The sequence below is a fragment of the Dipodomys merriami genome, unplaced genomic scaffold (assembly GCF_024711535.1).
Source record: "Dipodomys merriami isolate MVZ:Mamm:240054 unplaced genomic scaffold, mDipMer1.0.p SCAF_3, whole genome shotgun sequence".
In the NCBI taxonomy this organism is placed as follows: domain Eukaryota; kingdom Metazoa; phylum Chordata; class Mammalia; order Rodentia; family Heteromyidae; genus Dipodomys; species Dipodomys merriami.
In genome coordinates this window covers 110668814-110683968 of record NW_027204492.1, presented here as the reverse complement: position 1 = coordinate 110683968, position 15155 = coordinate 110668814, and the positions used below count along the sequence as shown (strand labels likewise).

General features: G+C 37.2%; 1 protein-coding gene across 1 annotated transcript in view; it reads right to left on the bottom strand.

Moving 5' to 3' along the window:
- Positions 1 to 11658, bottom strand: part of Bend2 (BEN domain containing 2) — a 50101-nt gene extending 38443 nt beyond the window's left edge. The window contains exons 1-4 of the mRNA XM_070039405.1: positions 11271 to 11658; positions 8339 to 8458; positions 2702 to 2812; positions 413 to 550 (exon numbers count right to left, since the gene is read on the bottom strand). Coding sequence (XP_069895506.1) covers positions 413 to 550; positions 2702 to 2812; positions 8339 to 8458; positions 11271 to 11658 — 757 coding nt within the window. The remainder of the gene's footprint in view (positions 1 to 412; positions 551 to 2701; positions 2813 to 8338; positions 8459 to 11270) is intronic.
- Positions 11659 to 15155: the final 3497 nt, after the last annotated feature.

Below are 15155 nucleotides of genomic sequence, written 5' to 3'. Positions count from 1 at the left end.
GTACAGGGGGTAACGGTTACATGAGTAAGGTAATTAGTACATTTCTTGTCAAACATTGTTACCCCTCATCTTTACAATACAATAATTTTTTAAAAAAGAACAAGCTAGGAACAGTAATGACACCTATAATCCAAGCTGGATTTGAAAAGTAGGTAAGGAACATAGGTTTTTTTTTTATTTGAAGGGTGATAGAAACATGGTTTTGAAGTGTTCTCAAATAAAAAGCATGACACTTCACATGGAAAAAAAACTCAAGAAAAACTGGCTAAAGGTGTGGTCCAATGGCTAACGGGCCTATCTAGCAAGACTGAGGCCTTGAGTTCAAGCCCCAATATTGCCCAAACAGAAAAATCCTTGTTAATAAATCTATATCAGAAATTATTAATGATACCATGAATCATTTCAAACTCACAGGGACTTGAAGCTGCAGAGGCAGGTGTCATTTCAGAATCTGGGTGGTTGAAATGTCGTAGTACAGCTGGGTAATAGAGTGTCTGATCATTGACTTCAATTTGTCCTGGCACTTCTATCAGTATAACCCTTTCAAAACCTGAAAAATATCCTACGTCATGAATCCTACATTTAAAACTATCCTTGTGGGAAAATTTTTTTTAAAAAAAGCATTCTCTAATAAAGGAAAAAACAAAACAAAATATGCCTATAGTATACTCATCCACTTAAATGAATATTTTCAAATAGGAAAGACATAATTAAAGGCTATATGGAACATCAGAAAGGAAGGAAGGACTGTGGAAAGACTAGAAAAATACAGGTGAGACACTGGATTCTTCATACATTACTATTGGGAATATAGAATTTTACAGTCTCTCTAAAGAAGTGTTTCCAGCTTCTTTAAATTAAATGTGCTTTCATCATATGACCCAGCAATTACACTCTTGGCCTAAATAAGAACAAAGTGAAACTTGCATGTATACAAAAGTCAGGACAAAAATACTTATAGTGTTTTACTCTTAATTTCAAAAACCAGGTAATAATGTTGGGTGCCAGTTACTCAAGCCTGTAATCTTAGCTATTCAGGAGGCTGAGATCTAAGGATTATAGTTTGAAGCCAACCATGGCAGGGAAGTCTCTTAAACTTATCTCTAATTAACCACAAAAAAATTCTTGCTAGAAGTTGGGTCCCTGGATTCAACCCTAAGCATTTCAAAAAAGGAAAACGTTAGCATCTTTTAATGATTAATGATACACAAAATCCTGTATGAGTTTTCAGAAAAGTATACAAATTGAAACAATACCCCATACCATATGACCCCATTACACAACACTCTAAAACTCTCAGAAGTACAGACCAGTGTTTGTTGGGTATTACAGAACGGGAATTGGAGGGAAAAAAGGTAACCTGAGAGAAGTAATACAGTCAAAAAAGCAAGATTAAAAAGCTGGTAGTGAAGGAGTATGCTCTAAATCTTAACTGATGATAGAAATTTAATCTAGTCATGAAATACATCTAGACCAAAATAAATATAAATACATATAAACTACTGCAAATAAATATTGGACATCTCAGTAAGATATGTACATGTACATGGCAGAAAAGAGTAAAATGTAAAGGGAATATTTTATATTATTTCTTCAAAGTATGCATGAATTCAAGCACCCATGGCTCACATCTGTAAGCCCAGTTGCTCAGGAGGCTGAGATCTGAGGATTGTGGGTAAAAACTAGCCCAGACACTAAAGTCTGTGACACTCTGATCTCCAATTAACCACCAAAAAGCTAGAAGTAGAGCTGTGGGTCAAGTGGTAGAGCACTAGTCTTGAGCAACAAAGTTCAGACATAGTGCCCAGGCTGAGTTCAAGCCCCAAGGCTGTAATAAAAGAAGTACATGTGACTCTAAAGTTAATATATTGTTTTTGTTAAAAATGTAAACTCTGGTATAGCACCAGTTGCTCACAACTATAATCCTAGCTACTCTGAAGGTTGAAGCTTTGAAGATCAAGATTTGAATCCAGGTTAGGCAGAAAATTCTGTGAGACAGTGTAACCCCCGCTTTCACTATATTTGATGTCAGTATAACATGTGGAGGAGATGGGGACAAACAAGTCGTTTAAGGATTCAGGTGGACCTGTTGCAACAATGAGAAGTACAAAATGTCATGTCAAAACCAGCTTTACAATGTCGGTGTGGGGGGGGAGGGGGGTATAATTGGGTGGGGGGAGGGGGGTAAAATTGGGTGGGGGGAGGGGGGAGGCGGGGAAGGGAAGTGAAGGGTAAACAAAGGAGGAGGCTGCAATGCTTGGTAAGAAATGTATGCATTATCCTGCCCATGTAATTGTAGCCCCTCTGTACAGTATGTTCTCAAATAAAATAAAATACAATTAAAAAAAAAAAACAATGATATGACAAAAAAAAAAAAAAAAAGAAAATTCTGTGAGATTTCTTCACTAATTAACAGGAAAATGTCATTCCGAATAAGTGGCTCCAACAGTAGAACACCAGGCCAGCAATCAAGTTAAGGAAGCATGATTCCCTGAATTCAAGTCACAGTAATAGCAAGAAAGCAACAAGATAGATAGATAGATAGATAGATAGATAGATAGATAGATAGATAGATAGAGATAGAATATAAATTTTATTAAAAATAAAAATAAATTATATATGGGCTGCATTAAGGATGTTATAATGTAGATAGTATTAAATTCTGCAGTGCTCTTTGTACTGTGTATCATCTGAAACTCACCAGAAACAGATGGGAAAGATTCAGCTGAAGAGTGGTGGTCACTGTTATTTCCCATCACAAATGAAGAATTCATTGGCTCAGAGTTATTTTCCAGGCAAGCTTCTGGTACTCCTGGCATACAGAGAAAAAATATTTTCTCTTTTGATTTATACTCTAGTATTCAATATTTATATTATCATACATTACCTATACAAGGGAAAATTGCATTGACATTTCCACTCATGTACAGAATATATTCCTATCAATTGCACCAACTTCTATCACTTACCCTTACCCTTCCTAATGCAATTTCAACCATAGGAAAAAAGACAATTTATATTACTCTCAATCTATATATACTCTCAATTTATACATAGCAAAATTTTCCTGAAATAATGTATGGGAAATAAGGTCATTTTTACATGAGGGAAAAGTACAATTGCTCGTCTCTTAAAGAAAGTACAAATGAACACCTTCATGAAACTGCAAGTAAAAAGGAGAATCAAGTAAAAAGATACATGTACAGAACTGGCATCACTCACATATTACTAGTGAGAAGATAAAATTATATAACCCTTGGAAAAATTTTTAGAGATTTCTCACAAAAGTAATCACATACAAATATATGTCCCAGAATTGTATATAAGTTTCTGTTTGCATAAATGCCAGTATATTAGTGTTCATAATCTAAAGTTGGAAACAGCAGGGTGCCAGTGGCTCATGCCTGCAATCCTAGGAATGTCTTAGATACGTTCCTGCCCGAGCCAGATTCAAACCACAGTCCTCAGATTTCAACCTCCTGTATTACAGGCATGAGCCACTAGCACTGAGATTAGTTTTAATTAAAAATAAAACATGCTGATTTCTTCCTTTGAAGATAATAATGGAAAATAAATGCTCAACTGCAAATTCTGCAGAGTAAAACTATTCTTAATGAATACAGGGAAAATAAAGATATTTTCTCATGAAGAAAAACAGACTATTTTTAAAAATAAATTTAAAATATTGATAAAGAACAAAAATGTGGTTCATTAGGAAAATCCACATTAGAAATAAGAAGATAAAGAAAATGGATCATTCATATATTGTTGGTGGGAATTGAAGATATATAAACTTTTTAGAAAACTGAAAGTTTCTTATGAAAGTACAAATGCAGTAAGACACTGATGGCTCATAATTGTAATCCTTAGCTACTCAAGAGGTTTAGACCTGTAAGATCTAGGTTCAAAGCCAGCTTGAGCAGAAAAAACTTGCAAATTCCATCTCACAGCAAAAAAGCCAGACTATAGAGTAAAAATGGCAACAGCCACATGAAGAAATATTCAACATCTCTGCCTTTAAAGGAAATGCAAATTAAAACAACACTGAATTTCCACCTCACCCCAGTTAGAATGGCCAATATCAAAAAATTAGCAATAACAAATGCTGGCAAGGATGTGTTGGTAGAAATGTAAGTTTGTTCAACCACTCTGGAGAACAGTACAGAGGATTCTCAAAAAACTAAATATAGAACGACCCTAAGACCCAGCAATTTTACTCCTTAGCATTTATCCAACAGAGCACAAACAAGGCCACACTAAAGCTACCAGCACAACCATGTTCATTGCAGCATTATTTACCATAACCAAGATATGGAATCAGCCCAAATGCCCCTCAATGGATGAATTCTACTCATCCATTAGAAAAATGGTATTTTAAGGAAAGGGAAAGACTTGGGAAAAATTATATTAAGTGAAGCATGCCAGTCCCAAAGAAACATAGGTTCCATAGTTTCCCTCATTTGTGGTAACTAGAAAGTGCCTATAAATCTATAAGTAAACACACTGGGTGCTATGCAAGTGGTTACAAATGAATTAACTGAAGTATTATATTATAAGCTGTATGGAGAGCTCAAATAGTATAATTCTTTAGAAAGAAAAAATCAAAGCCCAGCAAAACAAGTACCAGTAAATGGATACTTGCAAGAGGGGAGGGTGAGGCCAAGGAGAGGGGGAAAAGAATGAAGAAGGGAAGAGGGAAGTTACAAGCAAGAATTCATTGTAGCTAGGCATTGGTGGCTCACACACCTGTAACCCTAACTACTCAGGAGACCAAGAACTGAAGATTGTGGTTCAAGGCAAGCCCAGGCAGTAAAGTCCAAGAAATTCTTATTTCCAATTAGCCACCAGAAATCGGAAGTGTAGCTGTGGCTCAAAGTGATAGAATGCTAGCCCGGAGGAAAAAGAGCTCAAGGACAGGGCTCAGGCCCTGAGTTCAAGCTCTACAACCAAAATAAAATAAAATAAAATAATGAATACATTATATATACTACAGAATTGGGAAAAATAAGGGAAGGGGTAGGTGAAGAGATGTTGAAGGACTAACAGAGATCAAGATGCATCGTACACATAAACTGCTTTGTTAAACAGCAACAAATTCAATACATAACCTAAAAATTAAGAAAAATGAGGTAATAGTAGTTGAGGTTAGATAAGAATGTTAAAAGGGACATCATCAAAACTCACTGTTTTCATAAACTGTTTTGTTAAATGGCAACACCTTTGCACAACTAGTTAAAGATAATAAAAACATTTTTTAAAAAGCTAGGCTGAAATAATGGCTCATGATTTAGAGCACTAGTTGTGAGGAAGCAAAGCAAGCCAATTTAGCACTATTCATTATCAGGGGATAAAAACTTACTTATGTAAAAAAAAATCCTTACAAAAAATTCCTTATAAATACTCACAGCATAATCCCACTACTCAAAACATGAAAAACATCATACTACACCTTTAATGGGTGAATGGCTAAACAAACTGACATATCCATACCATGGAATACAATCCAAAAAAAATTTTAAAGGACCATGTATGCCTAGAGCAGCCTGAATTGGATTCTCTTCACATTCTTTTTTTTGAGATAGTATCACTATATAATAACTCAAGCTTGTCTCAATTTATAGTGCTCAGCCACTCCAATGCTAGAATTACAGGCTTAATAAGGCACTACCTTATTAAGCATCTCTTAACATTCTTAAATACAAAATTATAAACAAAATAGATCAGTAATTGCTAAGTATCCAGATATGGGAGGATGGAGGGAGAAGTAACAGAAGAGACTATGATTAGAAAAAGGGCAAGATGAGGCATTCTTTCAGTGATGCAAATGGTCTATATCTCTACTGTGATAGGAGACATCAAACAAACCTGGGTGTATTGCCATATGAGGTAACACCAGTTTGTGATCTCAGCACTTTGGAGGCAGAGGCAGGCCAATCACAAGTTTCACCGTAGCTTATGCTACATAGCCAGTTTTAGGCAACCTGAGCTACAGATGTCATGTTTCAAGAATATAAGCACTGAGTATATACCTTGGTGGTAGAGCAACTCTAGCTAGCTTGCTGAAAGTGCTAGGTTATATCCCTAGTCTTGACCTAAAAGCTTCCCATGTGATAAAAATGCACAAAACTGAAAACATACATTAATAAATGTAGTACTGGCATTTCAGTGAGATCGATGGATTGAGTTAGGTGCAGCTGGCCCATGCCCATAATCCTAGCTACTTGAAAGGTTATGATTACAAAAATGACAGATATAGGCCAGACCAAAAAGAAAAGTTCAAGAGATCCCATTCTCAACCAATAGCTAAGCTTGCTAGTATGCACATGTCATCTCTGCTGTCAAAGAAAGACTGAAAAATGGGGCTGGGAAGGTGGCTCAGTGGTAGAGCACTTGCCTTGCATGCATGAGGCCCTGGGTTCGATTCCTCAGCACCATATAAGCAAAAAAGAAAAAAAGCCGGAAGTGGCTCTGTGGCTTAAGTGGTAGAGCGCTAGCCTTGAGATGAAGAGCTCAGGGACAATGCTCAGACCCAGAGTTCAGGCCCCATGACCGGACCCAAAAGAAAAAAAAAAAGAAAGAAAGAAAAAGAAAGACTGAAAAACGAACAGATCAAAGACTAGACATGTGCCTGGGCAGGAAGCAATTTCCTACCTTGGGAAATAATCAGGGCAGCCGGGCTCATGCCTGTAATCCTAGCTACTCAAAAGGCTGAGATCTGAGGATTGTGGTTCAAAGCCAGCTGAAGCAGGCAAGTCTGTGAGACTCTTAGTTTCAATTAACCCTCAAAAATCCAGAAGCAGAGGTATGGCTCAAGTGGTAGAGTAGTAGCCTTGACCATTAAAAGAAAAAAGCTCAGGGACAATGCCTAGGCCTTGAGTTCAATCCTCAAAATTGGCACAAAATAAACCACGGCAAAAAAGCTGGAGCTATGGGTAAACAGTAGAGCACCTATCTAGGAAGTATAGCTGGAGTTGAATCCCCAGTAAATAAAAGATCTATGGAATAAATCAATGTTGAAAATTTGTAGTCTGAGTTTTATTATAGTTTGAAAGACATTATCATTGGAGAAAATAGCCAAAGAAAAAACCTCTGAAATACAGTACTTCTTACAATTGTACGTGAATCTAACTTTATCTCAAACAAAAAATTGCCACGTTGAAAAGTGCCATTAATATCCACTAAGAATGGTAATGAAAGCCAGTGGCTCAGTCTTATAATCCTAGCTACTCAGGTGGCTGAGCTCTAAAGATCATGGTTCGAAGCTACCCTACACAGGAATGCCCATGAGATTCTGTTTCGTTTTATTTTTCTTTTCTTGCCAGTCCAGGGACTTGAACTCTGGGTCTGGATGCTGACTCTGAACTTCTTTTTGCTCAAGGTTAGCGCTGTACCACTTTGAACCACAGTGCCACTTCCAGCTTTTTCTGAGTAGTTTATTGTAGATAAGAGTCTCACAGACTTTCCTGCCCAGACTGGCTTTGAATTGCAATCCTCAGATCTCAGCCTCCTAAGTAGCTAGGAATATAGGTATAAGCCAATAGCACCAGACTTCTAAGAGATTCTTATCTCTAATTAACTACAAAAAGCTGTAAATGAAACTGTGGCTCAAGTAGTAGCTCTAATCTTCAGCACAAATGATCAGGGTAGGAGGGGAGAGGTAACACCCAGGCCTAGAGTTCAAGCCGACTGGCAAAAAAAAAAAAGAATGTTAGGGCTGGGAAGGTGACTCAGTGGTAGAGTGCTTGCCTTGCATGCATGAGGCCCTGGGTTCGATTCCTCAGCACCACATAAGCAAAAAGAAAAAAGCCGGAAGTGGCGCTGTGGCTCAAGCGGTAGAGCGCTAGCCTTGAGCTGAAGAGCTGAGGGACAGCGCCCAGGCCCAGAGTTCAGGCCCCACGACCGGACAAAAAAAAAAGAAAAGAAAAAGAAAAAAAGAATGTTAGCAGGGCGCCGGTGGCTCACACCTGTAATCCTAGCTACTCAGGAGGCTGAGATCTGAGGATCATGGTTAAAGCCAGCCCAGGCAGGAAAGGCCCTGAGACTCTTATCTCCAATAAACCACTAGAAAACTGAAAGTGGTGCTATGGCTCTAGCAGTAGAGTGCTCACCTTGAGCTGAAGAGCGCAAGGACAGCACCCAAGCCCAGAGTTCAAGCCCCATGACCAACAAAAAAAAAAAAAAAAGAAGAAGAAGAATGTAAATGAATCTGGGGCTTAGCATATACTTCAATGATAACAGTGCTTGCTAGGATGCACACGCCCTGGGTTTGATCTCAAGAATCAAACAAAAAAAATTAGTGAGGTTATACTACTTGTAATATGTATTGATTCAAACTCACCATCTTCATTTATGAAGACATTCAGAAGGTTAGTAGATTGTTCTTCATCTTCCTCAAAATTTGGGACATTTACTAGCACAGTGTCATCTGGAATGTTGGTTTCTTCATTTTCTGGCATTTCTATGAATTAAAAAATCAAGTGTTACTATATGAGAACCACCTGTAATCTTAGCTACTCAGGAAACTGAGATCTGAGAACCACAGTTTCAAAGTCAGCCCAGGCAGAAAAACCCATAAGACTCTTATCTCCATTAACTACCAATAAATAAATAAATAAATAAATAAATAAATAAATAAATAAATAAATAAATAAATAAAGCTGTGGTAAAATGAGCACAAAACCTCAGGGACAGCACCCAGCATTTGAGTTCAATCCCCAGGTAAGACCAATACAAACAAAAACAAACAAACACTGTCATTCATAAATTCTATACTAGACAAAACTTACCTTCAAGTAAAAGGAAGAAATAAAAACATTCACAAAAAAGAAAGAAAAATTTGTCCCAAGCAGGCTTACAATTTAAAAGGTGCATGTGTGTGTGTGCGCGCGCGCGTGCGCGCGCACGCGTGCACCCACCACTCACACAAGTACTAGAGCTTGAACTGAAGAGCCCCAAGCCAAACTCTCACTCAGCTGTTTCAATAGCAGCTGGTGCTCTACCCCTTAAGCAACACCTCCACTTCTGGCTTTTGGCTGGTTAGTCTCCAGGATTTGTCTGTCCAAACTGGCTTAGAACTTTCTCAGATCTCATCCTTCTGAATAGCTAATTATAGATAATTATGCTTTTTTTAATTTCAAGATTTTCTTGCTGGTGAGACGACTCCAAGGATCTCTTATCTTCACTTAACCAGCCAAAAGACTGATGTGGGTCTCAAGCAGTAGAGAGCACCAGCTACTAGTAAAAAAGACAAATAAAAACATGAGGCTCTCAGCTCAAGCCCCAATATAAACACACAAAAAGTACAAGTAGGCCCTAATTCTCTGATTTTTAAATCTCAATACTAACAGAGAAATGAGGCTATGAGGCTGACAACATGCCTGTAATATTAGCTACTGAGGAGGCACAGGTAGAAGAGTAGCAGTTTGAAGCCAGCCCTAAGCAAGACAAAAGAATGGAGGTGTGCTTCAAGAGACAAAGTACTTTGCCAGGGAATCCAAGACACCAAATTCATTCCCCAATCCTAACCACCCTACAATAATGGATATAATGAAGAAGGAATTCTGGAGCACTAGGAAGAAAGAGTAGAAATACTCATGGAGAGAAACAGTATAACTAGTAGGAATATAAAATGGTCAAGCTACACTGGAAAATAGGCAGTTTCTCATAACTACACATACATGTGTCCAAATTTGTCCAACTATGGACATTAAATATGTGTATACTTTTATATATCATTTGCCATGGTCTGAATGGTCCCCTCTAGAAATTCAGCCTTGAATACAGTATTAAAAGAAGGAGTATCTGAGCAATGATTATGTCATAAGGTCTACTTATTTGGGCCTTGTAAAAGAGGGTATTTTTGCACAATGTTTAGTGAGACTCTTTCTTTCCTTTCAACAGGTGAAGTGACCACTTTTGTTCTCTCTGGAAGATTCAGCCTTCATCAAACCATCAGACCTGCCAGTTCCTGGCTCTTGAATTTCCCAGCCTCCAGAACTGTGACAAAATAAATTTTTGTTCTTTATAACTTACCTTGTGTGTGGCATTTTCTTATAATAGCCCAAACTGACTAAAGGTATTTTTTCTGCACATGACGATGGTGGTCTCTACTTCTCCCCTCCCTCCAAAGGCTGCTGCAGGCTATCACCAGCAAACCTGAGAACTCCCAGGGCTCCAGCCCAGTCTGTCTCAGTTCTCTGCTGTATATCCCTGCAGTAATTATTGAATTGAAGCTAATTACAGTCAGTGGCTGCTTCTGCCTTGACTGACCTGTGCTCTTAAGTCCTTCTATTCCCCTGTTAGAGTAACACCTTCTCTGCATCCCTGCTCTATGCGCCTGCTCTATCTTTTGGCTTCCTAGGTTATCAAATAATACAGGTAATTACTGTATTACCTTCCCTCCCTGAGAATTCCTCTTTTTATGAGCTGATATCAAGGAGATTGTATAGAATGTTTTTCACGCACCAGGAACTGAGCCACATGGAGGGTCTTACCTTAAATAGCTAATCAAACTCATGGGTTTGCTCTGATTATTATATGACAGATTCCCAAAAGTCTTTGGGAATCCTCAGGAAATACATAAAATAGCAATCATATAATATGTATAGAAATAGCAATCACATGGAATTACCGGACTCATGGAATAGTTAAACTTTTTTTTACTCAAGACAAAGTGAATTTTGAACATGCTGCTAGATTACAGGCATGAGCCACCAGTGCCTAGCTTCAAGAAAAAAAATTTAAATGTAGATTATAAAAAAGTAATAGATGGGGTGAATATGATCAAATAATATTACATGGATATATGGAAATACCATAAAAACAGCATTATGCAATTAAACAAATATATATTTACACATATATATGTATGCATGTATGCATAAGGCTCATGCTCAATACTAAATACAGTTAAATTTTTTTTTTTAAATCCTAGCCAGGTGTGCTGGGCTCCAGTGGCATACACCTCTTAATTCTAACTACTCAAGAAGCTGAGTTCTGAGGATCACAGTTCAAAGCCAGCCTGGGCAGGAAAGTCTGTGAGACTCTTATCTCCAATTAACCAGCAGAAAACAAGAAGTGGCACTGTGGATCAAGTGGTAGAGCGCTGGCCTTGAGCTGAAGAGCTCAGGGCCAGCGCTCGGGCCCAAAGTTCAAACCCCACAACCAACCAAAAAAAACAAAACAAAAAAGACTAAAACTAGTCCATATGAAACAGTTTTCAAACCTACATTAAAGGATGGTATATATAATATACAACACTTTGAACTTACCATAAGTAGGAGGTACCAAGAGACATGGAAAGTCAGGATCCAGTATGGCTGTACCCTCATTTTCCACAATAGCTGAGTACTTTATAAAATTATGGTTATTGGCGAAACTTGGATCCTGTGGTAGCAGAAATGGTGCAGGTGGTGCTATTGTAGGCTGGGCATCTGAAATTACAATGTTGCTGCTCTCAGCTTCATCCAAAATATCAGACACTATAGGAACATCAATAACTGAGCCCTCTGATGTTAATGAACTTGTAGAAATAATTCTAGGAAGGAATAAGTCCTGACTAAGGACCAACTGCTGCTCCTGCTGCTCCTGCTGCTGCTCATGGCATGAAACTGACTGAAAAGATGTTCCTGTAGTTCTGTCTGGCTCATCGGTTTCCATTATTTCATCTTGAAGTAATCTGCAACAATGTCCCTGTCCAAGATAAGAGAAAATGAGTTAACCTTTCCTCATCAGTTCAGTTCCTGAACATCAATTTGCCTGAAAGGTATGATCACATCATTCTCTTAAAAAAAAAAAAATAGCAAAACTTGCCAGGCACCAGTGGCTCAGGCCTGCAATCCTAGCTACTCAGGAGGCTGAAATCTGTAGATCACAGTCCAAAGCCAGCCAGGGCAGAAAAGTCCATCAGACTTTTATCTCCAATTTAGTAGCCAAAATCCAGAAGTGGAGCTGTGGCTCAAATGGTAGAGAAACAATCGTGAGAGGAAAAATCAAGTGAGAGCACAAAGCTCTACTACCAGCACCAAAAAAAAAAGAAAAATGTTAAATAATATTTTAAAATTTTCTTTTTTCCCCTTGGTTTTTTGACAGGGTCTCACTATGTAGTGCATGCTAGCCTCAAACTTGTGAGCCCTTCTGCCTTTACTTCACAAGTACTGAAATAACAGACCCACGCCATCATACATGGCTGCCAACTACACCACCTCTTAAATGACATAAACTCAGTTATGTCAACTTTGATTAAAAATGAGGATTTAAAAAATGGTTGAAACATTTGTATCCCCTTTCTGTGCTACATCATTTTCCATTGTTAAAATACTGCATTTAGGTGTAAATTTTATTTTCATTTTTTTAGGTCCAAGACCAGGGCTCTTAATTTTCCTCTTAAACACTACATTTTAGTTCCATTTTATCCATGACTTACTAATATTACATATTCAATACTATAAGGTATTAAACCTAACTGTAGCATTCTTCCAACGAAGTTTTAGTCCACATCTGCTACTACAGCAGGGACAGAATAGCCTTGATGATACTAGTTGATTGATATACTTAGGAGTTAGAAGTTTAGCGAAGTTGTAAAAATATTTTAATAATACTTACACATTTTTGCACCTGTGACTTCTCCCAAAACTGATGTATTTTTGAAACCATTCCAAAAAGTTGGTTAACTTGCCCGTTCAATCTTTCAATAAGTTGGAGTAAAACCTATCATAATTTTAAAAATTATTAGTTACTATTTCAAAAGAGAAATGACACATGTGAAAATCACATGAAATTATGTTTTTACTGGTAGATAAAATGAAAATACTCAAATACTCAATCTGTCAGAAGTTGCTTAAAAACGTAAGACAAAATCTTTACAGAAGACTGATGAGATGCCCCTTTTTTTTGCAGTTGTGGGGCTTGAATTCTGGGTCTGGGCACTGTCCCTTGGCTCTTCAGCTCAAGGCTAGTGCTCTACGACTGAAGCCACAGTGCCACTTCCAGTTTTCTAGTGGTTAATTGGAGATAAGAGTCTCATAGACTTTCCTGCCCGGGCTGGCTTTGAACCATGATCCTCATATCTCAGCCTCTTGAGTAGCTAGGATTACAGGCATGAGCCACCAGTGTCCAGCTGATGAGGTGCTTTTTTGTCTCAGTTTAGATATCTTCATATACATTTAAATGCATAGTAAATTTCATCCAAAAAATTCATCAGTTTTCATAAATTATTATCGTGCAAAAAGTAAACATCAAACTATCTAGATGAGGGATTTAATTACACTTCATCAACTGTGTGCCTTTATTAAGTTACAAAAACTATATTGTTTTTGTAGTACTGTGATTGAAACTCAAGGCCCTGAACTTGTTAAGCAGGAGTTTCTACCACCGGAGCCACACACCCATAGCCATAAAACTATCTTTTATTTCAAAAATTTCACCTATTTTATCTTATAATACTATTGTACCTTATTGTTAAAACATTGTCTCACAGTGCAATAATCCTCATAGACAATTTAACAAAAGAAAACTTCTCCTAGTATTATAGATATTAAATATAATAAATTTTTGTTCGGTGTTTTATAAAATTCCATTAGGAGGACAAAACTTAAGAACTTATCAATTCTGTGAGAAGTCTCTAAGTCTGCTTGAATCACAGAAAAATGTAAACATATTTTGCCCATTCAGGCATTATGAAAAGGAATAATCAAGCCTTAACATCACTAGGAGCAAAATCAAGCACTAGAAAAAAGTTTAAATACTTAATTATTTTTATTTTTCAGTTAAGATAATACAAAGATAAAATAAAGATTCAATAAAATCAAAACTCCCACTCATATGAAAATTTGAGAAAGAAAAAAATACTTATTAATAAAGAAGGGACAAGGAAAAAATATGTAAGAATTTCAGTTTAAGAAAAGCTACTGAAGATAGAAGCCTATAATCCTAGCTACTCAGAAGGCTGAGATCTGGAGAATCATGGTTGGAAGCAAACTTGGGCAGAAAATGTCATTTGGACTCCAGCTCCAACTGTCCAACAAAAAGCTGAGCTGGAGGTATGACTCAAGTGGTACAGTACCAGCTACAAGCAAGAAACCTTAGCAAGTTCAAGACTCTCTTCAAGCCCCAGTAATAGCAAAAACAACTTAAAATACCCAAAGGGGACTATAAATTTGGAACAACCTGAAAGGAGAATCTAGGATATCTATTACATTTTCAAGAAGCATCAACACCCAATTTGTTATACTGAAGAACTGATTGCAAATTCCACAGCAACATGAAAAGATGAATTTGGAGTACTGTGTTTTCATTAACTGAAATACCCTAAAGACACCATTTCTACCACGCTTAACCTCTCCTGTATTTCAAAGAAGACAAAAAGTAAGGACTATTACTGCTTTAAAAGAAATTATTTCTGCCGGGCACTGGTGGCTCACGCCTGTAATCCTAGCTACTCAGGAGGCTGAGATCTGAGGATCACAGTTCAAAGCCAGCCGGGGCAAGAAAAAGTCCGTGAGACTCTTATCTCCAATAAACCATTCAAAAACTGGAAGTGGAGCTGTGGTTCAAGCGGTAGAGCACTCGCCTTGAGCTGAAGAGCTGAGGGACAGTGCCCAAACCCAGAGTTCAAGCCCCACGACTGACAAAAAAAAAAAGAAAAAGAAAAAAAGAAAAAGAAATTATTTCTAATTTTCAAATAATCCAACAGTGACACATAGTGGACAAGGTAAGTATAACTTAGGCATTTATTTTTCTTGATAAATCAACCTCAAAATCACTTTAAATCCTTTTTTGGAATGAGACAGGGCAGAAAAAAGTTAATTGGAAGGAAAGCTAACAGGTACACTTAACTATTCTAAGAACAAATGTGGAATATGAGGACAATTTTAATACAAATAGTTATCAATAGCAAGTAATCAATATTTTGGTTTTAAAGTACATGATTAAAAATTACCTGAATTAGCCCAGCATTAAAGACCAGTAACACAACCAATACAACATGGAATAATACACTAATCTTAACAACTTACATAGTGCTTCATGCTTTCCAAGATATTTTCCCATAATTATGCCTAAATCTATGTTACCTGGTAGATAATTTTACCACTGAAGATTAAAATATTCACTATGAGGTTAATAATTCCCTATAGTACTTTTTCAGTATCAATACT